The sequence below is a fragment of the Malus domestica genome, chromosome 08 (assembly GCF_042453785.1).
Source record: "Malus domestica chromosome 08, GDT2T_hap1".
NCBI classification, from domain to species: domain Eukaryota; kingdom Viridiplantae; phylum Streptophyta; class Magnoliopsida; order Rosales; family Rosaceae; genus Malus; species Malus domestica.
In genome coordinates, this window is record NC_091668.1 from 4,024,771 (window position 1) to 4,044,134 (window position 19,364).

The 19,364-nt window shown below is 40.0% G+C and overlaps 2 protein-coding genes across 2 annotated transcripts; both read right to left on the reverse strand.

Moving 5' to 3' along the window:
- Positions 1 to 4,211: 4,211 nt before the first annotated feature.
- LOC103440584 (L-type lectin-domain containing receptor kinase IX.1-like) lies at positions 4,212 to 6,170 on the reverse strand. The gene has a single exon (XM_070827152.1). It carries the CDS (start codon positions 6,015 to 6,017, stop codon positions 4,284 to 4,286), a length of 1,734 nt encoding a protein of 577 aa, XP_070683253.1. The 5' UTR covers positions 6,018 to 6,170; the 3' UTR covers positions 4,212 to 4,283.
- Positions 6,171 to 9,064: 2,894 nt separating this feature from the next.
- LOC103438055 (L-type lectin-domain containing receptor kinase IX.1-like) lies at positions 9,065 to 11,023 on the reverse strand. The gene has a single exon (XM_029106444.2). It carries the CDS (start codon positions 11,021 to 11,023, stop codon positions 9,065 to 9,067), a length of 1,959 nt encoding a protein of 652 aa, XP_028962277.2.
- Positions 11,024 to 19,364: the final 8,341 nt, after the last annotated feature.

Genomic DNA, 19,364 nt, shown 5'->3' on the forward strand with positions numbered 1-19,364 from the left:
GCAAAATGACCAATACCAGAGTCATCTCTCTCAAAGCATAAACCAACATCTCGAGTACCATGGAGATACCTCAATATCCACTTAGCTGCTTGCCAATGCTCTTTACCTGGATTATGCATATATCGACTCACCATGCCAACTGCATGAGCAATATCCGGTCTAGAGCATACCATTGCATACATCAAACTACCAACCAAATTAGCATATGGTATATTTTTCATTTGCAGCTTCTCTTTATCAGTTTTAGGACATTGTAGAGAACTCAATTTAAAATGAGGAGCCAAAGGGGTACTAACCGGTTTGGTTGAATCATGAACTCCAAACTTCCGAATCAACTTCTCAAGGTATTGTCTTTGATTCAAACTGACCAAACCTTTCTCTCTATCTCTAGTGATCTCCATGCCAAGGATCTTCTTCGCTTCACCAAGATCCTTCATCTCGAACTCGTTCTTCATTTGTTTCTTCAATTTCTCAATCTCTTCAACATTCTTTGAGGCAATCAACATATCATCAACATATATCAATAAATAAATGAAAGACCCATCTTGCAACTTCTTGAAGTACACACAATGATCATATTGACTTCTAGAATAATTTTGGCCTCTCATAAATTTATCAAACCTCAAATACCATTGCCTTGGAGATTGCTTCAAGCCATAAAGCGATTTCTTCAATTTGCAAAACAAATTTTCCTTCCCTTTCACTATATACCCATCCGGTTGACACATATAGATCTCTTCATTCAAATCACCATGTAGGAAAGCCGTCTTCACATCAAGTTACACAAGCTCAAGATCATACTGTGCAACAAGAGCTAACATAATGCGAATTGAGGAGTGTTTCACAACCGGAGAAAAGATTTCATTGTAGTCAATGCCCTCCTTTTGTGCATACCCTTTAGCAACTAATCTTGCTTTAAATCTCACATTGCTTTTCTCATCAGCATCTTCCTTCTTGGCATACACCCATTTGCAACCGATAGCTTTCTTGCCCTTAGGCAATTTAGCTAATTCCCAAGTCTTGTTCTTCAAGAGAGAATTCATCTCATCACCCATGGCATTGCACCACCTTTTCTTCTCCTCACTCTCAATAGCTTCCTCAAAATTGGATGGAATCTCATCAGTGATAATAGGAAGAGCAAAAGCAACATAGTCACTGTACCGAGCTGGCTTGGTAATTTGTCTCTTTCCTCTGTTCTTAGCAATAGACTCTTGAGGTGAAACTTGCTCTTCAACTTGAATAGAATCTTCAAGTTCAACTTCTTCAACATCCTCATGGTCTCCAACTTCTTCACTTGTAGTGGCTTCGACATCAGCGGAAATAGGATTTGAAGTATCAGAGGCAACTTTCTCAAGCTCCACCTGTTGGACATCTTTCACATTCTTCTCAGAGACTTTGTACATACTTTCTTTATCAAATGTCACATCTCTACTAATTACCAGTTTCTTCATCTCTGGACACCACAACCTGTAACCTTTGACACCACTACTAAAACCAAGAAAGATAGCCTTTTTGGCTCTAGGATCAAGTTTATTTTCAGTTACATGAAAATAAGCAGGTGAACCAAAAATACGAATATGATCATAATTAGAATAAGGTTTTCCAGTCCATACCTCCATTGGTGTCTTACCCTGAATAGCAGCTGAGGGTAACCGGTTGATGATGTGACATGCATAATTAACTGCCTCTGCCCAAAATGACTTGCTTAAACCCGACTGAGACAACATACATCTAACCTTCTCAAGCAAGGTTCGATTCAATCTTTCTGCAACTCTATTTTGTTGTGGAGTTCCCCGAACACTAAAATGTCTCACAATTCCTTCTTCTTTGCAAACTTTAAAGAAAGGGTCGGATGTGTATTCACCACCATTATCCGATCTCAAAATCTTAATCTTTCTCCCAGTCTGGTTCTCAACCATTTTCTTCCATCCCAAGAAAATGCTTAACACCTCACTCTTGTGCTTCATAGTGTAAACCCAAGACCTTCTTGAATAATCATCAACAAAGGTCACGAACCAATGTCTACCACTCAAAGAGGGAGTCTTTGTAGGACCCCAAACATCCGAATGCACATAATCAAGAATGCCCTTCGTCTGATGTACAGCAGTACCAAACTTCACTCTAGTTTGCTTCCCCAAGACACAATGCTCGCAGAAATCAAGCTTACAAGTCGTGGCACCTTTTAGAAGACCTTTTTTCACAAGCCCTTGTAGAGCTTTCTCACCGGCATGGCCTAATCTCATATGCCACAGTCTAGTAGTATCTGAATCAGATGTGCCCATATTTTCAGAAACTACAGATGCTTCACCTGTCACAGTGCTTCCCTTCAATAAATACAAATGGCCACATCTAGGAGCTTTCATCACAACAAGTGCACCATAAGTAACTTTTAATGTCTGCCCATCTGAATGAAACCTGAAACCCTTGGATTCCAAAGTACCTAAAGAAATAAGATTTTTCTTCAAATTCGGTACATACCGAACACCTGTCAACTCTTTAACCATGCCATCATGCAACTTCAACCGAACTGTACCAATCCCTTTTGTTGTGCAAGGATTGTCATCTCCCATGAACACAACGCCACCATCAAACTCTTTCAAGCTTGAAAACCAATCCTTGTGAGGAGTCATATGATGAGTACAACCCGTATCCAACACCCACTTAGTAGCACAATCAAATGATGAGGAAGTGGTTAAAGCAAAATCAGAAAAATCTGTTTCAACCTCAGCAACATTAGCTTCAGAACTTTCTTTTCCTTTGGTCTTCAACTTAGGACAATCTTTCTTCCAATGGCCCTTATTATGACAAAAGGCACATTCATCCCTTTCTAAAGGTTTTCTACCTTTAGAGTTTCCTCTAGGTCGAGACTGTGATTTTTTCCTATTAGTAGAGGACCTCATTTCCGATGATCTACCTCTAACAAATAAAGCTTCAGAGGTACTATCATGATTTTTATCTCTATGCCTCATTTCATAATTCATCAAGGCATTTGACACATCTTCAAATTTCACAGTTTCTTTACCATGCATAATAGTGGTAACAAAATGCTCATAAGAGTCCGGCAATGAATTCAACAATATTAAGGCCTTATCTTCATCCTTAATATCCTCATCTAAATTTAACAAGTCAGCAATCAACTTATTAAAAGCATCAAGGTGTCTAATCATTTTTGTACCTTCTTTGTATTGGAAGCGGTAGAGCATTTTCTTCAAGTGTAGCCGGTTCTCTGCACTCTTTGTCATATACTTGTCTTCCAATTTTTGCCACAACACACTTGCTAATGTCTCCCGCATCACAAAATACTTCTGAGTTTTTGCAAGGCACAACCGAATTGAAGAGCAAGCCCACAAATTTAATTTCTCCCATTCCGGCTTTGTCATAGTTTCCGGCTTCTCTCCCAACGCGGCAAGTAGATCTTGTTGAGCCAACACATCTTTGACCTCACATTGCCACATCCCGAAGTTGTTTGTGCCATCAAACTTTTCCACTTCGAACTTTGCATTTTGCATCGTAGTTCTTGCAAACCCGGAGCTGCTTCCAAAAGGATTTTCATCTTGCCCGTCTGACATCTTTGGCAACTACACAGTACCCAAGAGCAACCAGTGCTCTGATACCAATTGTTGTGCTAAGATAGCACCAAACCCGTTGGAACCAACTCAAGCTAACCTTTCTTTCTTCTCTTCAAAATGGGGCTGCAGCACCTCTGTTTTTGCTCTCATTTTCTGCTACGTTTTTTCCTCTCTTATGGCTTCATTACTACACTTCATCAAAAATAGCAATTATTTCTCTTTCAAAGAACTCATCTGTGACTTCCCATGGACCAAGACAACTTTAGACCAATTCCCTTTTCTTTTCCCCAAAACAAGGAAGAGACATAATTATTTTGTCTTTTTTTTCTTTTTGATTTGTTTAATTAAAAGGTGGCCACTTGGCCACATACTCCAACAAAAAAATATTAAATTGGCTCTTTATCTAATGATATTTTTCTTCCCTAAAGATCCGAAATCATACAATCACGTGCTTGGTGATAGCGGATAATTTGATTCAATGACCTAAACTATTCGTGTCGGGGGAGCTGGGAAGTGATGAATGGATCGATGGAACATGAATATCAGTTGGAAAGTTATACAAAAAAAATCTAATTTCGTGAAAGAAATCTTAAAACACAATACTCATACATGCATACAAATAGAGAGATTAAAAATATAATATAGTAGCTCGGAAGCGATGACATGGTGAAATCAGATCATATATGAAAGGATCACGTGAGAGGAATCGCCATTTTACTGAAGCTGAGGCAGCGGAAGATCATGCATGTCGTGCGGAAGATCCGGCAATGGCGCTTCAAGCTGAAGAACATTCATCACTTGTCCAGCTTTCGGCCTTTCCTTATTGTCGGGATTAGTGCACCATAATCCCACAATTAACAAGCATTCCATTTCATTTATGTCGAAGTTCGAATCTAACCTTTCATCAGCTGCGTAGAGCAGATTTCCGGCAAGGTAGAGTTGCCAAACCCAACTCACAAGCGGCACGTCAAGTTCTCCGTCATGGAAAGTCCTCCTACCGCATGCAAGTTCCAAGGCCACAACTCCAAAGCTAAACATGTCGGATTCTTTACTTGCCCTCCCTCCCTTCTCATATTCGGGGGCCATGTACCCGAAAGTCCCCACCACCCCTGTTGTTTGAGTCCTGAACCGCGGATCCATGAGCTTCGCAATCCCAAAATCACCAAGCTTTGTGCTGAATTCGTCATCCAACAACACATTAGCTGATTTGATATCCCTGTGAAGGACACACTGCTCCACATCTTCGTGTAGATAATGAAGAGCCGAGGCCAAGCCTAAAGCAATCTTATACCGAAAATCCCATTGCAGTGCTGCTCCATGGCCGAATAGATGCATGTCAAGGCTGCCATTAGGCATGTATGCGTAAACAAGTAAGCAATCGCCTTGCTCATGACACCATCCAATGAACTGCACCAGGTTCCTGTGAATCAATCGGCTTAGTATTTTGACTTCATTGACGAATATTTTCTCGTGATGCTCTGATTCTGCGAAGATCCTCTTCACCGCAACTGCGCATCCAAGGTCTTTTAACATTCCTTTGTAAACTTGTCCCGAACCTCCTTGGCCTAGCCTCACATTGTTAGCAAAGCCGTTGGTGGCTGCAGCTAATTCTTTGTAAGCAAATCGTTTCGGAAATGCCAGTCCCTCAAGATTCGTATTCACCGAGGGCGCGTCGGTCCTATATACGCGCTTCTTCTTGATCACCAACCTGCATATGGCTACACAAAACATCAAAACGAAAAAAGAAACTGCAACCGCCACTATCAAGAATCTCTTGTCCCTTTTTTTTTCGTTCTGACTCTGCGTAAAGCGGGAGTCTTGTGCACTGGGTACGACCTTTTTTTGTTTGCTAGTAAAATCCAAGCTTGAACTGAATTCCCATGAATATATGAGATGTCGTTCTGGGAACACTCCGGTAGAAGCTGAAAATCCTATTGTAACCTTTTCGAGGAGAACCTCTCGTAAGTCAATCTGGTGAGAAAGAGAAGAGTTGTTCACAAAAACAGGGTTTTCGTCATACGTCCAAAACACACTAAGGTTTTTGGAAGTGGCATTGTAAGTTATCCATGCATGTCCCAGCTTCCCGCTGTTGCTGCTAACATTTGTCCAACTGGCAGTATCTACGGAGGAGATACTGTTTATGTCTATCCCGACATGCCACTTTTGCGGATCAAAGGCTTCGTTTGCGAAAGTGTCAAACTCAACAGCTACAATTTGGTTATTGCTGCGGAGTTTGGTGGTGCTGTTGAATAATCCAAGTGAAGAGGCGGCGGAGTTTGGTGGGATTGGATAGCCAACAGGACCAAGGAAAAAGGCAAATCCGTCGCTAAAGACGTTGTTGTTACCAGTGTCGACAACGAAAGTGAAATGAGTAGTAAAATCTGCCAGTGATCCTGTACTAGAGTCCCACAGGTGGAGAGGCTCTGTGTACGTAGCCCGCCCAACCATCCATGAACTTTGTGAGTTGAGTTGAATTGCTCTGGGTACCCGCGAGGCATCACCTTCATAAGATATGTTCTTTGTAGTTTGGTCGAATTGCGTTATTTTGAAGGACAGCGGATGTGCAAGGGGAGCCAAAAAACTAATGACAATGAGGATGAAACTTGCTAGAATGCTTTGAAACATTGTAACTTCCGCTTAGCTAGTAACTAGAACGAAACTCTTGCAAAGATATTAGAAGGAAGAAAAAATAATCTGCAATCAAAGAATCAAAAAAATCAAACTCTACTCAAACGACTTAATTTGGGAAAATGGATTTCAGAAACGGGTCCAGAACGTCGAAATTAGACTACGAGAGGTCTCGGACGAAAACTTGAAAAGTCAACGGTCAAGTCAACAGTGACCGGTCAAAGTCAACGCTGACCGTTGACTCGGCCAACGTTGAACGTTTTAACTCGGGCAAACGCTGACCGTTGACTCGGTCAACGCTGACCGTTGATTCGGTCAACGCTGACCGTTGACTCGGTCAACGGTGACAGCTTTGAATTTAACGTCTAATATTGTTTGTATAAAAAAATTGAAAAAACAGTAGTCTGCAAACAATAGTAGGAACAGTCAATTTATTTTATTTATTATACAAAAGAGGAAAAGAACAATAGTGACAACAATGCAGCTTACCCCAAAAGTCGACGCGCGCGACTCACGGGGGCCTCTAATCGTAATTAAATAGTTTTATCTTTCTAATCTTAGGAGGATATTCAACTCAAAAAGACCGACCAATTCGAAGTCGCTTAACAATTGAAAAAACAAAAGATTAAGACATTACCCCCCACCCCATTACAATATTAGGCCGGCTTCTTTGGTGTGCCGGAGTTGATTGGTGTATTTGCTTGTTTTCTATTATTATCAAGATTGGATGTAATGTAACGACTATTCGTTAATGTCTCGATGATGACAAACAATAGCGTTCGTCGGTTAAATTGTTAAATGTCAGAGAGGAGGATTAGTGGAGACCGAACTCGCATCAGGGTGTATATGCATTATTGCTTTCAGCCACTGCAGTAAAGCAGTTTATTAATAATTGTAATTAGTGACTCTCATATGCAAAATCAAAGTATAGTACGCCAAAAAATATTCAATTACCGAGCATAGTGGCGTTTTAGCATTCCTACAGTCGACGTCACTTGGTGGGATAAGACTTTGTTGTTGTTGTAAGTTGACAGCTTTGAAACCTTTCTATATCTGTTTTTTTAGTGAATTTCCGGGCTTCTGTTTGAATCAAAATCTTTAATTAGTGCTAATCTAGGGCAGTGTAACCGGATATAACGTAACAGATTTAGGGAAAAAAGAGTAAAGGCTCTGATATATTGTACATGGCCATGTAGCTTGGTGGCTGTATTACTTTAACGACCCACAGTGACGAAGCTAAAAGTTAAGCATGCCGGGAAAGAAGCACCAGGTCGTTGAGTTTTAGGGCCTTTGGGGCGGTGGGTGATCATGCATGTGAAGTGAAAGTTTCGGCAATGGTGTTTTGAACTGAAGAACCTTCATCACCTGTCTCGCGTTTGGCCTTTCGTTGCTGCTAGGATGAGTGCACAATCCCACTATTAACAAGCATTCCCTTTCATTTTGATCAAAATTCATTTCTAATCTCTCGTGAGGTGCATCGAAAAACAGAAACGCATAATAAACAGGCGAACAAACGAATTACAAACTACGAATATTATTTTATTAACGTGAAAACAAAGAAACAAGAATGCGCTACAAACTGAAGACTACAATATTGCGACTAACTTGTTTTTTCATACTAAACTACAAGCTATATATTTATAGAGTTGGCTTGAAGTCCGCCCTTTTTTTCTATATATCCAGTCAGCATGAAAATATTGACAAGGTAAATAGCAAACAATTGGATTGATTTTAGATCCTCAGCAGTTTATTTGTGGTTGTTAGTTTGTTTTCAACTATTCTTATTCTGTTAATTATACCGATTTCTATGGGCACAAAGTTAAAAAGCAAAGTGATTGCGGTAGATAAGAGCGGAGCACCTGAAGGCGATTCCGGTCTTGATTTGTAGACCGTAGAAACCATTACAGATTGTGGAAATCTTTCCATCATATATGTCTTTGGCTATGTATAGCTTAATCAGGGTATGTGCATTTGGTAAGGATAAGCATGCAGACTCTGTTACAAAAGGAAGCTCATAGTGAAAATCTCTGTGTTGCGGTACAAGCGATTTGGGTTTTGGGTTATGTGATTTAGCGCGATGAGTAAATCTCTATGTGTTGCGGCACAAGGGATTTGGGTTTTGGGTTATGTGATTTACCTTGTACCGGTTTATGTTTTCACAATGAAGAACAAATATCTTCGGGTTCGATGTAGACAGGATTTTGCCGAAACTCATTAAACTCTTGTTTAGATTGGGATTGCTTCTCTATTAGCAATTGAAACAGATAGAGGCTTAACAAATTAAACAACTACCAGGAATTACTAGTATAGTAAGTAGTGACACCCAAAAACAAAATGTAGTGATTCAGACTTTATAAATCTGAATTCATATACAAGAAATGCAGCTTGATGATGGCAAACAATTCGGCTTTAACGATACAAATTGTTTGTGCTGGAACCGAAAGCCCAGATGTGATAGCGGACAGAACACATTAGCTTCTTTTTGATGGGGAACTGATAAATCACATTCAAAGGATTGCACTTTTCTTCAGGCACCCCATATGTATTCTATGGTTCTAAGTGAAGAGTTAGATGCTAAAGTGAATATGTTGTTTTCGGCTGTTGCCAAATTTTTATGTTCGAAATTCAGACTGTTCATTGAAGTTTGTTTTTGCATACATAGCTGGTGCGGTTTGTTATTTCGCAAGAAAATTAAATGGCCTCATGTGCTAAAGCATGACGAACAAACAAACATTAAACGCATATACCAATTCAAATGTTTCATATGTGAAATCATACAGCCATGCATTAAGATAAAAGGTAGTAATTTAAAAAGAAGGAAACACAGAGCGAATCTGATGATATTGTGCAAGGATGTAGCTCGGTTTCTACCGACCTGCATCTTCAAAGGTATCAGTAATGGATCCGTGAGAGGAGAAAGCTTGTTGTGGACGTTGAGGCAGTAGATATTCATGCATATTTTGGGGAAGTTCGGGCAAGGGTGCTTCGAGCTGAAGAACCTTCACTACTTGTCCTGCTTTTGGTCTCTCCTCGTGGTCAGGGCGAGTGCACCATAATCCCACAACTAACAAGCATTCCATTTCATTTCTATTGAAATTCATACACAATCTCTCGTCCGCCACGTCGAGAAGATTTCCTGCAAGGTACAGCTTCCAAGCCCAACTGAAGAGCGGCTCATGATATCCGGCATCCTCGTAAGTTCTCCTTCCACATGCAAGTTCCAAGGCCACAACTCCAAAACTAAACATATCAGATTCCTTAGTGGCCTTCCCTCCTTTCGCATATTCCGGTGCCATGTAGCCGTAAGTCCCTACCACCCCTGTTGTTTGAGTCCTGACCAGTGGATCCACAAGCTTCGCAATCCCAAAATCACCAAGCTTAGCACTGAAATCGTTGTCCAACAGGACATTAGCTGATTTGATATCCCTATGAAGAACACACCGCTCTGCATCTTCGTGTAGATAATGAAGCGCCGAGGCCAAGCCTAAAGCTATTTTATATCTGAAACTCCATTGCAGGGTTGTTCTAGGGCCAAATAGATGCATGTCAAGGCTGCCATTAGGCATGTACGAATAAACAAGTAAGCATTTGCCTTCCTCGTGACACCATCCAATGAATTGCACCAGATTCTTGTGCATCAAACGACATATTATTTTTACTTCAGTGGTGAAGATTTTCTCATGGTTCTTAATCTTGGCAAAGATTCTCTTCACAGCAACCGCACATCCAAGATCTTGTAATATTCCTTCATAAACTTGTCCTGACCCTCCTTGGCCTAGCTTTCTATCGTCCTCAAAGCCATTGGTTGCTGCAACTAATTCTTTGTAAGAAAACCGTTTCGGAAATGCCAGTTTCTCAAGATTCAAATCATTCGAGTGCTTTGCATGTCCATCATTCCGATTTCTTCGCTTCTTAACCACCAACAAACAGAAACAGCAAATGGCTACACCAAGCATCAAAACGAAAGAAGAAGCTACAACTGCCGTGATCAAGATTGCCTTCTTCGTTTTCTTTTCCTTCTGTTTGATGGCTACCTCAACAGAATCCAAACTGGAATTGAATTCCCATGATCTTATAACATGCCGCTGCTTCTGAACAGCAGAAGCAGAAAACCCAATTGTAACCTGCTCGGGGAGAACCTTTCGCAAGTCAATGACAGAAAAAAGAGAAGAGTTGTCCACAAAAACAGGGCTTACGTCGTATGTCCAAAACACACTGAGGTTGTTGGAGGAAGCATTGTAAGTTATCCATGCATGACCAACGTTCTCACTTTTGCTTCTAAGATCCCAACTGCCACTAACCGTGGAGGAAATCTGATTCACGTTGATCCCCACGTGGGGCGCAGGTGGATCCCACTGCTCGTTTTTGAAGTTATCAAACTCAACAGCTACAATATGGTTTTGTGACACTACAAGATTAGTTGTTTTGTTGAACAATCCTAGATTACCGCTGTGGGAGTTGGGCGGAATAGGATAGCCAACGGGTGCAAGAAAAAAGGCAAAACCGTCGCCAATGTACGGACTGTCGCCAAAATTGACAGTAAACGTGAAATGAGTGGCGAAGTCTGCGAGCAAGCTCGTAGTAGAGTCCCATAACTGCAGAGGCTCTGAATACGTAGCTCGCCCGACACAGGGTGACCCCAGCTGCTGGTTGAGTTCGATCTTTGTGTAGGAGAGACGGGCATCGCCCGCGTAGTGTATTTTATTTGAGCCAGAGTCGAATTGTGGGAAGCTGAAGGAAAGTGGATTGGCAAAGGGAGCGAAAAGATGGATGGAAAGGAAGAAGACACTAAAAATGTAGCGCTTGTTTGAGTAGTGAAAGATCATTGTCTGATAGTTTAGGATGAAATAGGTGCAAAGTTTCAGTAAAAAAGAGAACTGCAGAAAAAGGCCTAAACAACTTTGAAACAGCAAAGAAAAATACGAGGAATATGATAAGTGGTATACACTTATTGACTGATTAAATAGTCTTATGCACTAATTAAAGCCGTCTTATCTCTTATTGGTTGAACCTTGGCAGGGACGGAGCTACAAATTTCTTTTAGTGTGGGTATCCGAAAATCAACTAAGAAAACCTTATTATAGTATGACTTATACTCAATATGATAATAGAGATGCTTTCAAATGATGATGTATCACAATTCCATGTTACAAAAATTTCAATATAGTAGTGGAAAGTGGAAAAGTGGTGTGAAAAATATTAATACATAATAGGCGGGAGTGAGTTTTTCAGGTTGAATGACATGAGTAAGAGCACTTTTGCTCATATAATATTTGACATGGAGTATAAGTGATATGAAGCTATGTTGGATATTAGATACATATATTTTCTTCAAAGATAACACGTGTATATTATATAACTCTAGTCAGCAACTTAATAAACGAATTACTTGAGTGGGGACATCTACCCCCAGTGAGCCTTCATTGGCTCTGTCCATGACCTTGGCCGACCTTGTTTACTCTTATCTTCATACTCGAATATCATATTCTCCTCTTACTTTAAGTGAATTTGTCGTTCTAATATCGTTTGTAAAAAGAAAAAAGAAAAAAAAAGAGTAATCTGCAAACAAAAATAGCGACAGTTAATTTATTTTATTTACTATACAAAAAAGGAAAAGAACAATAGTGACGATGCAGCTTACCCCAAAAGTCGATGCGTGCAAGCCTCTAGAATCTTAATTAAATAGTTTAGGAGGATATTCAACTCCAAAGACCGACCAATTCAACTAAAAGAGACCGACCAATTCAAAGTCACTTAACGAGTGAAAAAAAAAAGGAACAAGACATACTCCCCCATTATAATATTAGGCCGGCTTCTTTGGTGCGATGGAGTTGAATTATGTATTCACTTGTTTTCTATGATGTAATTTAACAACTATCCGTTAGTGTCTCGATGATGATGAATAATTTTTGTTTTTTCGACAAACGATAATTTTCTCAGTTAAATTGGTAAATGTCAGAGGGTTGTTTTCTATTATTATCAAGGTTGAATGTACTCTAACTACTATCCGTTACTGTCCCGATGATGAATAAACAAACGATAACATTCATTGGTTAAATTGTTAAATTTCAAAGGGTAGGAGGATCGTTGGGGATCAAACCGCACTAGGGTGCATATGTGTTATCGCTTTTCGCCACTACAATAAAACACCATCATTTTCTCGAAGATGAATAAAGTTTCTTTTGGTGTGCCGGAGTTGATTGATGTATTCGCTTGTTTTCTTTTATTGTCGAGATTGGATGTAATCTAATAACTATCTATTACTATCTCGATAAGGAATAATTTTTTTTTTTAACAAATCGATTAAATTGTTAAATGAAGAAGGGAGGGGGATCAGTGGCACCAGTGTGCATAGGCATTATTGTTTTTGGCCACTGCGATAAAGCAGTTTGTTAATAATTGTAATTAGTGACTCTCGTATGCAAAATCAATGAATAGTACGTGTATATTATATAACTCTAGTCAGCAACTTAATAAACGAATTACTTGAGTGGGGACATCTACCCCTAGTGAGCCTTCATTGGCTCTGTCCATGACCTTGGCCGACCTTGTTTACTCTTATCTTCATACTCGAATATCATATTCTCCTCTTACTTTAAGTGAATTTGTCGTTCTAATATCGTTTGTAAAAAAAAAAAGAAAAAAAAAAGAGTAATCTGCAAACAAAAATAGCGACAGTTAATTTATTTTATTTACTATACAAAAAAGGAAAAGAACAATAGTGACGATGCAGCTTATCCTAAAAGTCGATGCGTGCGAGCCTCTAGAATCTTAATTAAATAGTTTAGGAGGATATTCAACTCCAAAGACCGACCAATTCAACTAAAAGAGACCGACCAATTCAAAGTCACTTAACGAGTGAAAAAAAAAGGAACAAGACATACTCCCCCATTATAATATTAGGCCGGCTTCTTTGGTGCGATGGAGTTGAATTATGTATTCACTTGTTTTCTATGATGTAATTTAACAACTATCCGTTAGTGTCTCGATGATGATGAATAATTTTTGTTTTTTCGACAAACGATAATTTTCTCAGTTAAATTGGTAAATGTCAGAGGGTTGTTTTCTATTATTATCAAGGTTGAATGTACTCTAACTACTATCCGTTACTGTCCCGATGATGAATAAACAAACGATAACATTCATCGGTTAAATTGTTAAATTTCAAAGGGTAGGAGGATCGTTGGGGATCGAACCGTACTAGGGTGCATATGTGTTATCGCTTTTCGCCACTACAATAAAACACCATCATTTTCTCGAAGATGAATAAAGTTTCTTTCGGTGTGCCGGAGTTGAATGATGTATTAGCTTGTTTTCTTTTATTGTCGAGATTGGATGTAATCTAACAACTATCCATTACTATCTCGATAAGGAATAATTCTTTTTTTTAACAAATCGATTAAATTGTTAAATGAAGAAGGGAGGGGGATTAGTGGCACCAGTGTGCATATGCATTATTGTTTTTTGCCACTGCGATAAAGCAGTTCGTTAATAATTGTAATTAGTGACTCTCGTATGCAAAATCAATGAATAGTACGACAAAAAATATTAAATTGGCTCTTTATCTAATGATATTTTTCTTCCCTAAAGATTAGCGGATAATTTGATTCAATGACCTAAACTATTCGTGTCGGGGGAGCTGGGAAGTGATGAATGGATCGATGGAACATGAATATCAGTTGGAAAGTTATACAAAAAAAATCTAATTTCGTGAAAGAAATCTTAAAACACAATACTCATACATGCATACAAATAGAGAGATTAAAAATATAATATAGTAGCTCGGAAGCGATGACATGGTGAAATCAGATCATATATGAAAGGATCACGTGAGAGGAATCGCCATTTTACTGAAGCTGAGGCAGCGGAAGATCATGCATGTCGTGCTGAAGATCCGGCAATGGCGCTTCAAGCTGAAGAACATTCATCACTTGTCCAGCTTTCGGCCTTTCCTTATTGTCGGGATTAGTGCACCATAATCCCACAATTAACAAGCATTCCATTTCATTTATGTCGAAGTTCGAATCTAACCTTTCATCAGCTGCGTAGAGCAGATTTCCGGCAAGGTAGAGTTGCCAAACCCAACTCACAAGCGGCACGTCAAGTTCTCCGTCATGGAAAGTCCTCCTACCGCATGCAAGTTCCAAGGCCACAACTCCAAAGCTAAACATGTCGGATTCTTTACTTGCCCTCCCTCCCTTCTCATATTCGGGGGCCATGTACCCGAAAGTCCCTACCACCCCTGTTGTTTGAGTCCTGAACCGCGGATCCATGAGCTTCGCAATCCCAAAATCACCAAGCTTTGTGCTGAATTCGGCATCCAACAACACTGTAGAATTTTTGATGTGTATTTCATGAAGAAACAATTACAAATGAAACATATATATAGGAAAAGAAAGTAGACATAAGCCTAACTTGCCTAACTTGCCTAACATGCCTAATTTCCTAACTTGCCTAACTTGCCTAATTTACACAAAGAATGTTGACTAGCCTAACTTCACTAGTCATCCAACATGTTTATTTCATGCATGCATTTTAACACAAGATATGACTTGCATGCATTCTTCCAACACTCCCCCTCAAGCTGGGTCGAAGGGATTCACTGAGCCAAGCTTGCCCAATAACCGATGAAACTGAGATGATGCTAGTGCCTTTGTAAAAAGATCTGCTAGTTGATCATGGCTTCGTGTGAACATGGTCCGGATGATTTGCGTTTGAACTTGAGCTCGGATGAAATGACAATCCACTTCAATATGTTTGGTTCTTTCATGGAACACAGGATTGGCAGCAATGTGCATGGCTGCCTGATTATCACACATAAGCGTTATAGGAGTAGAACTAGGAAACCCTAAGTCTGAAAGAAGCCCTTTAAGCCAAATGAGTTCACACGCAGTGGCTGCCATGGCTCGATACTCAGCCTCTGCGCTGGAACAAGCAATTACCTGTTGCTTCTTACTCTTCCATGTGACAAGGTTTCCACCAACAAATGTACAATAGCCTGTGATTGATTTCCTATCAATTGCATTACCTGCCCAGTCTGCATCTGTGTAGCCACTAATGACAGTGGACTGATTGTTATGCATTGTAATTCCTTGCCCAATTGAACCCTTAAGATAACGAAGGATTCTCTTAACAAGGTTAAGGTGATCAACAGTGGGAGAGTGCATGAACTGACTAGCCAAGCTCACTGCATATGTGATATCTGGACGAGTGATAGTGAGGTATATGAGCTTGCCTACTAATCGTTGATAGTAGCTTACATCATGCATGGCTTCTCCATCTATGCTGAGCTTCAGTTTACAATCAACGGGAGTGATAGCAGGCTTGCAGTCAAGCATTTTTGCTTCTTGAAGGAGGTCCAATACATATTTCCGTTGATGTAGAAACAGTCCTTTTGAAGATGTTGCCATTTCGATCCCCAAAAAATATTTTAACCTCCCCAAATCTTTGATAGCGAAAGCTTGATGTAGTGAGAGTTTTAGTGCCTCAATCTCCACGGTATTATCTCCAGTGATGATAAGATCATCAACATAGACGAGGACCACCAACTTCCCCCTGGTGCCAGTTCTTACAAATAACGAAGAATCAGCATTACTTCGCATGAATCCAGCCTTTTCCAGAACAGAACTGAGCTTGGCATACCAAGCTCTTGGTGATTGTTTCAATCCGTATATTGCCTTGTGCAATTTACAAACCATGTTGCCTTTAATACCATCATAGCCTGGAGGAGGTTGCATATACACTTCTTCCTGCAGCTCGCCGTGAAGGAAAGCATTCTTCACGTCCATTTGGTAGAGTGACCATCCACAATTGATTGCAACTGACAGTAAAACCCTGACTGAGTTCATCTTGGCCACCGGTGCGAATGTTTCCTTATAATCTACACCAAAGGTTTGGGTGAAACCTCGAGCAACAAGTCTAGCCTTGTGTCTCTCGATAGATCCATCAGCTTTGAATTTAGTCTTGTAAATCCAACGACTTCCAACAGCCTTTTTTCCTGGTGGTAGTTGAACTAGGCTCCAGGTGCAATTCTCTTCCAGTGCACGAATCTCTTCTTTCATGGCTTGGTTCCATTGTGGGAGAAGAGAAGCTTCTTGAAAGCTTCTTGGTTCATAGTGCTTATCAATTTCACTGAGAAATGCAGCATGAGATGTTGAGAACTTACTAAAGCTGATACATTCATTGATTGGATGTCGTGAGGCATATGTAACATAGTCCTGCAACCTAGCTGGAGGTTTTCTGATTCGAGGAGGATTTCTTTTAATCACCTGAGACTCTGTAGAGGGCGGAGAAGGATCAGAGTAGGGCTCGTCTTCACTCTCACTGGCAGTAATTTGGTCAGTTTGAACTTCTTCACAATCTGGACTTACAATGACTGATCTCTTTTCCAACATCGGATAATTAAAGTTTTGAGGGAGTGGGAACATGTCAACTAAATCCTCCCCCTGACTTGTAAAATAGGGATAGTCTTCTTCGAACTTCACATCTCTTGAAACTGTGCACTTCTTAGTGACTGGATTGAAGCACTTGTATCCCTTTTGAGTGGTCGAGTATCCCATAAACACACACTTGGTTGCCCTGGCATCTAGTTTGTCACGGTTCAAGGTTTGGATGTGAACAAAACACACACAACCAAACACCTTGAGATGTGTCAAATCTATTTTCCTCCCCTTGAGAACTTCATATGGAGATTTAAACCCTAGCACACGACTTGGAAGTCGATTGATGAGATAAGTGGCAGTAAGGATGGCAAACGACCAAAATTTCTTTGGAACGTGCATGTGAATCATGAGAGCACGAGTTTTTTCCAAGAGATCTCTATTTTTCCTCTCGGCTACTCCATTTTGTTGGGGAGTCCCCACACAGCTGGTTTGATGTATGATACCTTGAGAACTTATGTATTGAAGCATGTTGTTGGATAGAAATTCAGTGCCATTATCTGACCTTAAAACCTTAATGTTTGATTGAAATTGTGTTTTAACATGCATGTGAAAGTCTTTGAAAATGGTAGGGACTTCACTTTTTGATTTCATAAGATATAGAAAACTTGTTCGAGAGAAATCATCAACAAATAGAACAAAATATTTAAAACCTTCCATTGATTCAGTTGCAGGTCCCCATACATCGGTGTGTACCATTTCAAAAGGTTTACTTGTCCTAGACATTGAATTACCAAAAGGTAGCCTAGTAAACTTAGAAAATTGACAAGTATCACAAGTAGGATAGGGGTTACAAAAATTTGGAAACAGTTTCGACAAGACAAGTTCAGAGGGGTGAGCTAATCTCCTATGCCAAAGTTGGTTTTCATCTATGGACTTCGATTGAGCTTGAAGAGCTTGAGTGAAACATGCATTCTTGCACAGGTAGTAAAGTCCATTTATGAAGACCCCTTCACCAATCATCTTCATGGTGAGAACATCCTGAAACATTACTTTATTTGGTGAGAAAATAGCACGGCAGTTTAGGGTGTTGGTGATCTTTCCAATTGACAAAAGTTGAAAGGGAAAGGTTGGTACATAGAGGGCAGTGGAAGGTGTTTTTTGAGAGAGTAAGTTTATTTCTCCTTTTCCCAAAACTAAGACATTTTTTCCATTTGCAACAGACACATGTGAGGGGCTTGAAAATTTTTTAAAATGATGTAAATTTGTAACTTTGTTTGTCATATGATCTGTGGCGCCTGAATCAATTATCCAACAATCAATTTCAGTACTAGTTAATAGGGCAGTAGTAAAGGCTTTGAGTATACCTGATGCTTCTCCCTTTGGAACTTTCTCATTTCCAGCAAGAAATCCGGCAAATTGTCCCAACATAGCTGTGTGACTACCCTCTTCATTGCCTTGACCATGTGAGCCTCCTCTGTGCCCCTTACTTTGTAGGTAAGCTGCAAATTCATTGATCAATGACAATGGATTGGCAGTGAACTCCATGGATCCTTGTGAGATAGTAGGAGCGTGAGCATTAGCAAGTTGTGCCTTGAAATGAGGTTGAAATTGCTGTGAGGACCTTGGTATCATCCTTCCATCTTTGCTGAACTTAGGCTTGAGTTCAGGATGAAGTTCCCAACACTTGTCTTCCTCATGACCAACACCATTGCAATATTTGCATTTTAGATGTGTGTTTCTTCCCTTGTATACCTTGGCTTCTGAGTTCTTGTACTTTGATGCATATGCCCGAGTCTCCGTTAATCTAGGATTGTGATCAACATTCATAACCTTCTTCCTTGCTTCTTCTCGTTGGATAGTTGCACAAACATTGTTGAAGGTAGGCAGGTCTTGACTCATCAAGATGTGACTCCTTAGGTCCTCGTACCCAGAGCTCAAACTCCCTAACAGCTGATAAATTTTGTCTTCCTCAGCTCGTTTTAGGAGAATGGTAGGATCTGTGGTATGAGGGAGATATACATCCAACTCATTCCACATGGCTTTGAGGCTCCCAAGGTGTTGAACAAATGCTTTCCCTTCTTGTTGAGCACTGGCAATGTCCTTCTTTAATTGGAAGACCCGTGCATAGTTGTTTTGATTTCCATACATATCCTGCAAAGCTTTCCAAAGATCATGTGCGGAATTGGAGTAGCTAAAAATTTCAGCAACATGTTTCTCCATGATGTTGAGCAGCAAGGACATGACAAGTTGATCTTTGCAGAGCCATGCATTGTATGTAGAGGAAGAACTGTCTGGAGCTTCCACGCTTCCATTTACAAACCCTAACTTCCCTTTGCCTCCGAGAGCTAGTGAAACAGCTCGGGACCAAGGAAGATAATTGAACTCGTTCAAGAGAACTGAACACAAACGTTGATTGGTGTTAACCTCAACGTCTGAGAAGTTTGGAGAGAGATTGTGCCGGGTTTCCTCATCATGGTTCACAGAACTTTCTTCAGTCATGACTTAGACTTTGAAAGAAAGAAAAAATTGCAGCAGCAAGAATGGCAGAGACAGGTTACAAATGAACCTGCTCTGATACCATGTAGAATTTTTGATGTGTATTTCATGAAGAAACAATTACAAATGAAACATATATATAGGAAAAGAAAGTAGACATAAGCCTAACTTGCCTAACTTGCCTAACATGCCTAATTTCCTAACTTGCCTAACTTGCCTAATTTACACAAAGAATGTTGACTAGCCTAACTTCACTAGTCATCCAACATGTTTATTTCATGCATGCATT

What these genes read in the sequence shown, in the direction of transcription:
- LOC103440584 (XM_070827152.1), bottom strand. Translation starts at nt 6,017, where the DNA reads ATGGTTGGGCGGGCTACGTACACAGAGCCTCTCCACCTGTGGGACTCT.
- LOC103438055 (XM_029106444.2), bottom strand. Translation starts at nt 11,023, where the DNA reads ATGATCTTTCACTACTCAAACAAGCGCTACATTTTTAGTGTCTTCTTC.